The sequence below is a fragment of the Brassica oleracea genome, chromosome C1 (genome assembly GCF_000695525.1).
Source record: "Brassica oleracea var. oleracea cultivar TO1000 chromosome C1, BOL, whole genome shotgun sequence".
In the NCBI taxonomy this organism is placed as follows: Eukaryota; Viridiplantae; Streptophyta; class Magnoliopsida; order Brassicales; family Brassicaceae; genus Brassica; species Brassica oleracea.
In genome coordinates, this window is record NC_027748.1 from 26,160,237 (window position 1) to 26,171,957 (window position 11,721).

At 35.4% G+C, this 11,721-nt stretch overlaps 1 protein-coding gene across 4 annotated transcripts; it reads right to left on the reverse strand.

Annotated features, from left to right (window-relative positions):
* Positions 1-2,183: 2,183 nt before the first annotated feature.
* LOC106314929 (mechanosensitive ion channel protein 3, chloroplastic) lies at positions 2,184-6,874 on the reverse strand. Of its 4 annotated transcripts, none has more exons than XM_013752728.1 (14): positions 6,641-6,874; positions 6,387-6,508; positions 6,250-6,309; positions 5,759-5,916; positions 5,417-5,540; positions 5,221-5,318; positions 5,039-5,152; positions 4,714-4,774; positions 4,107-4,256; positions 3,916-4,026; positions 3,595-3,762; positions 3,387-3,500; positions 3,247-3,303; positions 2,184-2,981 (listed from the first exon to the last, which is right to left on the reverse strand). In XM_013752728.1, exons 2-14 carry the CDS (start codon positions 6,453-6,455, stop codon positions 2,535-2,537), a joined length of 1,731 nt encoding a protein of 576 aa, XP_013608182.1. In that variant the 5' UTR covers positions 6,456-6,508; positions 6,641-6,874; the 3' UTR covers positions 2,184-2,534. The 4 variants fall into 4 exon arrangements, with proteins under 4 accessions (XP_013608182.1, XP_013608179.1, XP_013608193.1 ...); XM_013752725.1 differs by having other exon boundaries at positions 5,221-5,321; positions 5,417-5,543; XM_013752739.1 differs by having other exon boundaries at positions 5,221-5,321; positions 5,417-5,487; positions 6,641-6,872.
* Between the last annotated feature and the right edge of the window lie 4,847 nt (positions 6,875-11,721).

Below are 11,721 nucleotides of genomic sequence, written 5' to 3' on the forward strand. Positions count from 1 at the left end.
CGTTGAGCATATTTAATTTGTAGTTTGTATATTTAATAACACCTTGTTGCGTGCTGTTCTATGGTTTAAATAAATGTGTTGTCATTTCATTTTATTACTACTAACATGATTTTTTAGTGATCAGTGATAATGTATTTTTAACGTTATTTATTATATTTTATTGTATATTTTCTAGCTCTTCATGTTGGCACTTTTTTTAGAATCATTTTAATTAGATAATAGGTTTAAAGATGTAAATAAATCTGTGTATGTTGTAAATTTAAACTTTTTAGTGTAACTAAGCACTATCAATTATGGAAATTATATTATGATTTTATTTTACTAAATCTTTTTTTCTGTGTATATTTTTTGTTTTATTTTGTATTTTTACAATTTTATTGTCTTATTCTTTAATTGCATAGAATTGCTATTTTCAATTTTTGTTTCATATGCCTTAAAAGTTTTCAGTTGATTTTTGTTTGTTTTCTTTCTCCAATTACAATGTACAGTTCACCCTTTTTTTTTTTGGATCAAACTACTAATATCATCAGATAGAAAAACTTAAACTCCAAGAATGGAGTGAGTATTTGTGATAGAGAAAACTGATTTAGCCACTAATATAGTGAGATATTAAAATATTAGAAGGTATGAAAATTCTTCTCTATTGTCCTACGCTGGACATAGTGGACACTCTATCTGAGGCTTATATCCTCCAATTTTAATTAAAATCTGTAATATTTAAAAGTTATTACTTTAAAAAACTGTCATTTAATATATAAATTTAATTAATTACACAGTAATTTAAATAATTTAACTGGCCACACAATACCCAATAAATATAAAGTTACATTGAAATATAAAAACAATTTATATAGTGAAACAAAAAATACTTTTAAACCATTATATTATAAAACAAAATGAATATTCAAATTATATTGAAATATTAGAATAGTAAGAATCAGAAAAACTGAAATCTCAACGTCGATCATTTACGTCGGCCATGCCTTAAACCATCTCCAATGTATTCTTCTATTTTTTATCTAAAATAGAGGAATTTCATAATAGAGATGAATTTGTCTCCGATGTATTTTTCTATCTTCTCTCCTAAAAAAGAATATTCTTGATATATTCTTTTCCAAGTTTGCAAATAATATTTTTTATTTGTGAAAGTTGAAAACCAGCCCAATTTATTTTAGTATTTTATAAAATTATGATATTACTTACACTAAATATTTCTTTACAAACTATTATGTAAATAAAAAATATAATTATATTTATATAAATAATATATTTCACTAAAAAATATTTTTGGTTATAAATGTTTAAGTAAAAAGTTAAAGGATCATTTTGTAAAAACAAATAGAGGATGTGACATGACAAAAATATAGTTTCTCATTGGCCGATTATTTTCGCCTACGTGGACACTCTATCTGAGGCTTATATCCTCCAGTTTTAATTAAAATCTGTAATATTTAAAAGTTATTACTTTAGAAAACTGTCATTTAATATATAAATTTAATCAATTACACGATAATTTACATAATTTAATTGGCCATACAATATCCAATAAGTATAAAGTTACATTGATATATAAAAACAATTTATATAGTGAAACAAATAATACTTTTAAACTATTATATTATAAAGCAAAGGGAATATTCAAATTATATTGAAACATTAGAATAGTAAGAATCATAAAAGCTGAAATCTCAACGTCGATCATTTACGTCGGCCATGCTTTAGATTATCTCCAATGTATTCCTCTATTTTTTTTCTCTAAAATAGAGGAATTTCATAATAGAATTGGATTTGTCTCCGATGTATTTTTCTATTTTCTCTCTCTAAGTTTACAAATAATATTTTTTATTTGTGAAAGTTGAAAACCAACCCAATTTATTTTAATATTTAATAAAATTATGATATTATTTATACTAAATATTTCTTTACAAACTATTATATTTTCGATTATAATTGTTTAAATAAAAAGTTAAAAGATCATTTCGTAAAAACAAATAGAGGAGGTGACGTGGCAAAAATATAATTTCTTATTGGCCGATTATTTTCGCTTACGTGGACACTCTATCTAATGCTTATATCCTCCTTTTATTACTTTGTTTTGTTTGATAAATTTGATCCTGATGAATTTTCAAAGCACAAAGGAACTTCAAACTATCCAAAACAAATTACCTTTAGAGTTTGAGTCATTGATATAATTTACACAGATGAAATGGCTCATTTCTTCATTTCCAATTGTTACTTTATACAAATGTACTAAATTGCTTGGAACATAATTTTATTTATACCTCTTTTCATTCACTAATTCCGATCCAACACCAAGTTCTTAAGACTCCATTAACGAACTAGATGCCTCGAGTTCTTCATCAATCGGGAGTGTACGTTTTGAGCCATCCAAAGCAACACCGAGAACAATATTTTCCTCTAACGAAGAACTTGTACCAGATCCACGAACATCTCTAGCATTCTCATCTCCCTTGCTCTTTTCGGTCCCTTGTCTTGCTTTTGGTTTCAGTGTCTGCTCTCTTGCACCTTCGCCATCAGAAACGTTCTCTTGCACTCTCTTTCTTCTTCTCTTCTGATTTGTGTTCTACAGGCTGGTCCGATGATGCGGTTCTCAGACCTTTATTGCCTGTACTAGAGTTGGAATCAATACTTACTTTCGGTTTCTCCTTTTTAGTGTTTGATCCGTTGTTTTCTGTTTCAGCCTTGGAGTCTGTTGCTTCTCCTTCAGGGTCTTTTTCTTCACCTTTCTGCTCTGATGACTTAGGACGGGAGGACTTGGCATTATCATCGCCATTGATTTTGTAGGATGGCTCAATCAACATGAGTCGACGGTTCATAGCCGCTTGATTGAAAACTATGTCTGAAAATCCTGCACTGTCTACCTCAGTCTCATTACGCATCCTCTGAACTGTGCGAATTGGGGTTGCTAGACGTGCGCCATGATGCCTGATAACTCTAAGAAGGTCCAAGAGAACTTCTTCCTGTTTAAAAAAGTTCATAATATTCAACAATGACACATAAGTTACACATACAGACACAAAACACATGTGACACAGGCACATATGCTCAGAAACACATGCACTGACGCATTACACAAAACCATGTCTGGGGAACTAATTAAGTGATGTTGTACACGCATGCGGGTATGACATGCACCAAATTGCATACAATTCTTAGTTGAAGTGCACAGTTTAGATGACATACATTAAGGTTATGAAAAGGTCTATCTAGTTAAGTTTTACATACCTTAACACAAAGGTACTCTTCAAAACGTGAAGTCTTCACAAAACAGGATATGAGAATCTACAACAGAATTAGATATGGATGTTAAATCTGATTAAAGCGAAACAGATATATTAGATGTTGACAGAAGGGCATCGTCTTACCCTAAGGGCTTGGTTCTCTGGATCTACATCCTCCAAAAAGACTCTTCTGTGTATTTTTTGTTGCTCGATTTGAGGATTTTTGGACAACACCTTGCGCATATCAGCCACAATACTCTGTAAAAGTTAAAAAATAATACATCCACTTGTCGCATTAGCTACTCTACAAGTGCAGGGATAAAAGAATGTGTAAACAAGAATATTTTCTTACATTAATTTTGCTGACATCAAGATGGCTGATGGCAAGATGTGTTTTGATGCGCCAATGTGTCCTTTGAGTTAGATTCCTCACAATGTTAACACTGAACTGGTGGTTAGGAATATGAACCGCTTCACGGTCATCACCTCTGATAATCGTAGGTGACCACCAGCCAACGTGCTGATAATGAAGCAAAGTCAATTTCCATGGAACAAAAGTCATATAAAAAACAGACGACTGTTTGAACTTTGAAGCAAGTGGCGTGATTATCAATTAAGAAAATCAATCTAAGGCAGCCTGTGATGGCTAAGATATATTGACAACTTAACAGACCTCTACTGTGCCAGAAACTTCATAGCCTCCTATCTTGGTCTGGATCCACTCATTCAGAACAAAGGGCCGTGTAGCATGAATCATAATGCTTGAAAGAAAGTTAGTAAGTATCTGCACTGCCACAAAAGGTATTATTGTCCCACTGTTATTAGATTTAGTATGCCAAAGTATTGCACAAAAATGGATCTTGCCTCACGACCAGCGAGAGTAAGCAGTACTGTCCCCAGACCTCCAGCTGTTAGCCATTTTTGGGTAGAGAAACCCAAAAGCTCCATAAACAATGAAGCAGCAGCGACCCACGCAGCAGTGTAAACAGCTTTCCCAGCAAAACTGAAACCCATCTGGCATAACAAAAAAACAGATAAACGTACTTCCGAATAAACGAAATTAGCTAAAAGACATCCAATCTCAAGTACAACTTGTGCATCAGCCAACTGAGTTTTTTAATATCGATGTTAAAGGAGTTTATTCTTTCAGAACACCTAAAATAAACGAATGCAAATTCACAAAAAAAAAATACAAGTTCGGAGGGATAAAATGCTTATTTTTCATGAAAATCGCGATCTGACATACAGTTCATATATAGTATTTATCCCTTTCATTAATGGAAAGATTAGACGTGATACAATAACATATTTAACTCTTCCTAAGAGGTAGCTACTAAGGAAAACTAAGCCCTACAGCTGAAGTGTATCATATCGCATCTTACGAGGGCCAATAACCATCAACAGAAAAAAAGTCATCGATACAAAAAAAATAAGAAGTGTTCAAGTCCGTTTAAACATAGGGGAGACATACATTTCTGGTATCGGCTGGATTATTTGTCTCCATAAAAAATTTCTGCACCTGCTGAAGTAGGCTACAGAAAAGACATTGTATAACATGCTCAGAAACTAAATTTACATTTCAAACTCAATAAAGCTAAGGTATGATAGATATACAAGGACCGAAACAAAATATACTGCACTATTTCCAACTGATTGAAAGAACCTAATGCTGAAACTGCATAAAGACCATTTAGGTCTTTTGAAGACATCTATTCTGAAGCAAGTACTTGAATAGTGAAGCTCAACATAGCAGTGTTCTTATAAAAGTAGACTAGCAGTATTCAGAAACTTCTCACCTTGATAAACAGCAGGCAAATGCCAACACTGTTGACATGGACTGCGCAAAGCTAAGAAAGCGAGTTTTAACAGCTTGGCTGGCACTTGAAGACAATAGTATTGGGTCCAATGTTCTGAAAGACAATTCCATATTGGCTTTAGTAAAAATATATAATAGTTAAGAAACAAAAATATTGTCGACCTGCAGAAAAGGAGTGCTCCACTCCAAAGCAGCAAAGGCTGAAGATATGACACAACAATGTATTGTGTGCTGCTCTTTTGTGAATTTGCATCATTTCCCTTCTGGAATCAAAATTGCGTCCACTAAGAATTAAAGTATACCAAGTACTCTAAGAAGCGAAAAAGGGAAGGAATACATAAAAGAGAAGACATCTCACCTCAAACAAGGTAGCTCTGGTTAAGCCCATGAGGGGCCTAATTCCCCATGTACCAAACGCAAGAATCGCAACTGCTGAAAGTAGTTTCATTAAAAGAGGATTTCCATGTAAAGCATCACATGCCCTACTATCAATGACGAAATTTGAGGTAAGATGGCATTATATAGAAAATGTATTTGAAAGACAGACCAAACACGGAATGTATATCCTACTCCCCTTATTCAAATATGAGATCTTTTGGGTTGTAAGCAAGAACATGTGATGCGTGTGCACACTTTGGAAAGTAGACCGACATCAGCCGCCACTTAACAGTATAAGTGAGTAAAGGTTCAGGCATATAACCTTGTGAGTACTAGTGCAGTTGATTTAACAATGGGGCCGTGGCTTCCACCCCCTGGAAAGAGAGCTGCTCGGCAAACGAATGCATTACTACAAGATGATACAGGGGCTTTGAACCCACGCAAGGTCTCGAAAAGCTGAAGACTCCAAACGTCTCGTCTCTAAGACAAGAGGAAAGGAAACATAGAATTCATAGAAGCCCACGTGAAGGTTATACAAGTAAAAGAATCCATATAGATAGAAAACACTTGGCAAGGGACCCTCAGATGAAATTTAAACTGAGAGCTATACTTATTGATCGGACACAACCAAAGTTAAATACAATAGAAATAGACACACAAGCATTTCTACGGAAGTTACTAATAAGAAAAAGTGGTAAAGTTCCTCCTCATAACACCAACAACAATAGTTGAAGAAAATCAAATAAAAGCACTAACAGATGGACACAGGACCAACCATAAAAAAACAATGCATGGTATGAGCAGAGATGATACCGTGGAAAATGATGAAAGACGTGTCTGTGTTAAATACACACGATTTTTACAAGCAAGACTCTGCAGGAAACAGAAAAATTGTAAGTAGATATCAAAACGCGGGAATTAAGTAAGTGATAATTGACACAAGTAGGCACATTATGGTATCCAGAAGCTTGATGGATCTTATGATGAGAGAGTGGTAGAAAGACAGTTCGCATCATCATCACAAGCGTAGATAACAATGACCCTATGTGTACAAATCAATTAGCCGAGCAACCTGCACAAATAGCATAATTCTAACTTCATGCAGCATACTTATTGAACTAATCAAAGCCAATCTCAGATTACTCCTTGGAATCTTTCTAGCTTCTCGCTAAATCGAAACACAAAATCATATCGCGGAAGATACCTACGACGTACGGAAAAGAGGAATCCAAAGAGATCGGAAGCAAACGACGAGATCGGAGAAGATGAAAGAGATCGGGTGAACTTCTTCTTCGTCTTGATTATTACTTTCTCCTGAATAAAAAAACTACAAGACATTCATCTATCTAACGTGCGCCAGTAGTTGACACCTCAATCTCTCTCTCTAATATACGCCCATTGTGGCAAACGATGATGAACTTTCTTTTTTTTCAAGAGAGGATAATTCCTATTGTCCCTGAAAGAATTATAAAATTTTGACAATCCATCGTAATTTGTTTATGGATTTTAAAAATCTTACCAAAATCAAAATGCATTGTTATTGGTTTGAATATATACATATCAATTATGGCCGAAATCCGTAGCCCAACCCCTTCGAGCCCTAAAAATTATCGGGCTTGGGGTTAGTTTTATAAACCCAAAAAATTGAGTCTTTCGGGCTAAATCCATTTAGACATTGGATATTTTGGGCATAAGCCCGTTTGGACTAAGACCGGCCCGAAAACACGAAATTTTATACTTTAGTTTAAATATTATCGTTATTACAATCCAAACAATTATTAGTATTTACATATTATTTTGATATTTTTATTCAAACTCTAATAAAGCAAATATAAAAATTGTTAATTATTTTATTTTTTCATCATTACAAGTGTCACATTTTAAATTTTGCAAATGTACTTTCTTCTTTCATGCACAACATGTTTTTTCAATATACAAAGTATGAAACGTTTGACCATGTTTATCATAATTTTGTTTTCTTATATGTTTAGTTTAAATTTATATTTGATTATTTAAATCTTATTAAATTTAGTTTGTTTATAATATGTTTTTAAAGCATACGAAAAAGTAAAACATTTTTGATAAAAAGAAAAGTTTATACTCATTTTATATTTTAAAACAAAAAATGAAACTATTTTTTTTTAATAAAAATTCACATGTATTAAAACGATGGAAGTGACAATGATAAATTATTTTTTGAAAAGTCCAAAAAAAACCGAAAAGCCCTAGAGGCTTTGAATTCTAAGCCCAAAATATTTTCGGGCCGGGCCGGGCTCAAATATTTTCGGGCTTAGCGGGTTTGGGCCGGGCCAGCCCGAATTGACAACCCTATTTGAAGACTTTTAAATTCCATTCAAACCGTTTGTTATTAATAAAGTTTAGTTATTGTTGATTTTACTATTCTATTAAATTCTATTTTTATTGGAAGGTGAATTTTTTGTATTTTTACTCATAAGAATATACTTTGAAAATATCATCTATACTCATAAGATTTTGAAATCTATGTGATAATAAAACATATATGTACTGCATATTTTGTCTACGTGAACACACCAAACCAAACTCAACAATGGCGAAGAAACCAAACTCACATGATTTCTAATTCATTATATAGTTTTCTGTTTCGTATTTGATAAAACAACCATTTGATTCAATAATAGTGAAGAAACCAAACGCACATGATATCAAACGTTTGATTCAATAACTAGAATGGTGTTTCAAAAATATCAAAAAAATTTAATGAAAACAAGACTGATTATTATCATAAGAAAACAAAGAAAGCGAAACAAAAATAATTTGTCTCACCATCACCGCTACTTCCATTTCCTACTGCATCAGTCCACATATTGGAAGCTATCATGTTTCTCCAGTTATTAGCATACTCTCGTTGTTGAGATTCAACAATACCTACTTCTTCAGTGCCTACTTCTCCATTTTCTTCTTCTTCTTCTTCACTGTTTTCATTGATCACTTCTTCTGGAAAAATATCTGATCGATACTCTTTGTAAAAAGTTATGCAATCCAGCACATGCCAAAACTAGCTCCGCTTGTGTCTTAAAAGAGAAAGGAGACACATATTTAAAAATAAGAAGGGCGAGTATGCTTTCTCTTTCGCGTTTATAGGCAGCACTCCTCTCGCTTATGATGGGAAGACTTTTGTATGCCTCCATCGTGAGATATGTCTTGTTGGTGATCTTAGTTTTCGGAACAGATGTTTGCCAGAAATGAGATCTATGGAGGCGTCTGCTTATCTAATGCTTTGATAACTATCTTACCGACTTATTTATTTTTGTCTCAATGATGCATTTTTGTGTTTTCGTGACTGACCTTTTTTTTGTTTGGTCAAAGCATATGGGCTTGGTGAACAGCAATCGAGCTTTCTATGAATACAAGATCTGAGAAGATCGGGGTAAGGTGGTCGTCGCTGAGAAGGAAGCCCTACAATTTAAGGATGTGGCATAGCAGGCCAGGAACCAGGAAGCTTGTGCTCGAAACACTGCTTTGGAGGCTAAGCTCAAGGAACTGGAGGTCATCAAGAAGACCAAGGATGAGAAGACCAAGGAGCTCGAGAATTCGGAGCTTGGTCTTCGTTACCTCATAAAAAATCTAGAAGATGCATGCCGAGAGAAAGAAAAACTTGACAATCAGCTCGGGCTACCACAAAAGACTCATGAAGAGGAGCTTTGTAGATTGTCTGCGCTAAGGGCTAAGGAGGCTCAGAAATATGAAAAGGGAGCTCATAAGGTGGTGGCTGCGAAGTATAAATTGTGTATCGACTTGATCACATAAGCTTCGACTGACTCTGTGGGTGTCCAACAGAATGTCTTGTTGATGTCCCAGACAGTCGCTCGGACCAATCTTGAGGAGGGGGATTATAGGTCTTGAAAATGATCGAAAGATATGGGTGGAAGCTCATTAGAATTTTCAGGCGGATATTGATGATATGGAAGTTATTCGTCTCGATCCGGACAGAGATCTAAGGTTTCCCCCATTTCTGATGACTCTAACTGTAGTAACCGTCAGCTGACATTTGTTCCCGGGCTGGTATCTTCTCATGATGGTGAAGTCCGGGGTGGATTTGGCGAAGTGGGGACCTTTGGCCAGCCAAGTGAAAATCGAGCTGGGGACCCTCTTGCTGATATGGAGAGCAACGTTTGCTAGAGAGCCACTGGTTATCAACTAGAGAGCAACTGGTTATCAACTAGTTTGGCTTGAATCTTCCTTCTATCTCTGTGATAAAGTTTAGATATGCGAAACTCTAAGAACTCTTGTAAACTTCACTTGTAATTCCAATAGAAATGAATAAAGCTTTGAGTATGAAACAAACTAGACTCTCATGGCGAATCCAGCTTGAATCATCTTTCTCATGGCGAACGAGAGAGATAAACTCATAGCGTCTAAACAATCAACATCAAAGCATAATCTCAACAGAATGAACAACAAACTATTAGTAAAGAGACAATGACTCATAACGGCAAAGACTCTTTCTCCATCTGCAGGTTTCCTTCTTCGTTTAACTTGCAATCCAACGTCTCCTGCCACGTCATCCTTACTCTGTTTCTCAACTCTATTATTATTCTTCCGCATGTAAGCCTTATGATACCTATCAAAATCTCACCCATGTAAACCAAGCTTGCCCTCAAGCTTGTATGATGGAAAACATGCTACAAACTCTCGCGAAGGCATCCAAGAATCATCCACCTCTGTCGAATCCCTCCAATGAACAAGAAGTTCCAGCTCTCCCTTCATATTATATCGTTTCGCTAACACCTCGTCCGGAACCAATTCACCAGCCACCTCACCCAAACAAACTGGTGTTAGTTGTTGCACTTGAGTACTCTCTCCCAACGCCTTCTTAATTTGGGATATGTGAACGACTGGATGAATTTTCGATTCCGCTGGTAAAAACAACTTGTAAGACGCTTTACCAATCCGTTCTAATACCTTATAAGGTCCGTAGAATTTAGCAGCTAACTTCTGACAGAATCTCTTCACCACCGAGTGTTGTCGATATGGACGTAGCTTCAAATACACCATATCTCCCACCGATAACTCAACATCTCTCGTATAATTATCAGCTTGGTCTTTCAACAACTCCTGCGCCCTGACCAAACTTTTCTTTATAACATTCAATACTGCATCTCTCTATTTTAACGACTCCTCCAACTCAAAGTTGTTAGTAGACCTGTCTTCATATCCCAACAAAGCTGGAACGTCTCTAAGCAACGGTTTAAAACTTCTGACTGCCCATCAGTTTAAGGATGAAAGGCAGTACTAAACTTCAAATGTGTCCCTGCCAGTTTAAAACACTCCTTCCAGAACTGGCTCAAAAAGATACGATCGCGGTCAGATACAATGCTGTGAGGGTAACCGTGTAAACGAACTATCTCCATTACAAACTTCTTTACCATATCTGCCGCTGTAAATGGTGTTTCAAGCCAAGAAAGTGTGCTGACTTACTTAACATGTCGACAACAACCAACACCACATTCACTCCATTTGACATCAGAAGACCCTAAAAAAAACTATGTTTATATCTTCCCAAATCCTCGCCGGAATAGGTAATGGTTGCAACAATCCTGCAGGTGATAACGTCGAGTGTTTGTGAGTTTGACAAACTGAACACTCCGCAACATACTCCTTTATCTGCTTCCGCAAACCCTTCCATGTAAATGAACGCTGAACTCGTTGTAATGTCTTCACTACTCCCGAATGACCACCAGATTTACTGTCATGACACTCATTTAGTATTAAAGGAATAAACCTCGAAGTCTTTGGTATGACTAGCCGTTGCTTAGACCAAAGCTTCCCATCTATCACTATTAGCTTTGTAGATACTAGCTCTTTACTCAATAACTTATGAATCACTAACTATATCGGTCCACTCTCTGTAATCTCCTTATATAAATCTTCCCACTGTAACACTATAGGAACAATTACTGCAAACAATGACGACGAGTGCATTCAATGAGATAGACCATCAGCTGCTTTATTTTCACACCCATGTTTATAGAAAATCTCAAAATCAAATCCAAGCAACCTTGTTAACCATCGCTGATACTCCATGTTTACCTCTTTCTGCTCCAGTAAGTATTTAATACTCCTCTGATCCGTATGCACCTGAAACTTTCGTCCAAGCAAATAATGTTTCCACTTCCTCACTGCCATCACTACAGCCATCAACTCCCTGTCATAAGCAGGCTTAAGTCTTTCCCGTTCTGTCAATGTATGACTAAAGAATGCTAAAGGTTTCTTGTCTTGCATTAACACTGCTCCTACGCCAAT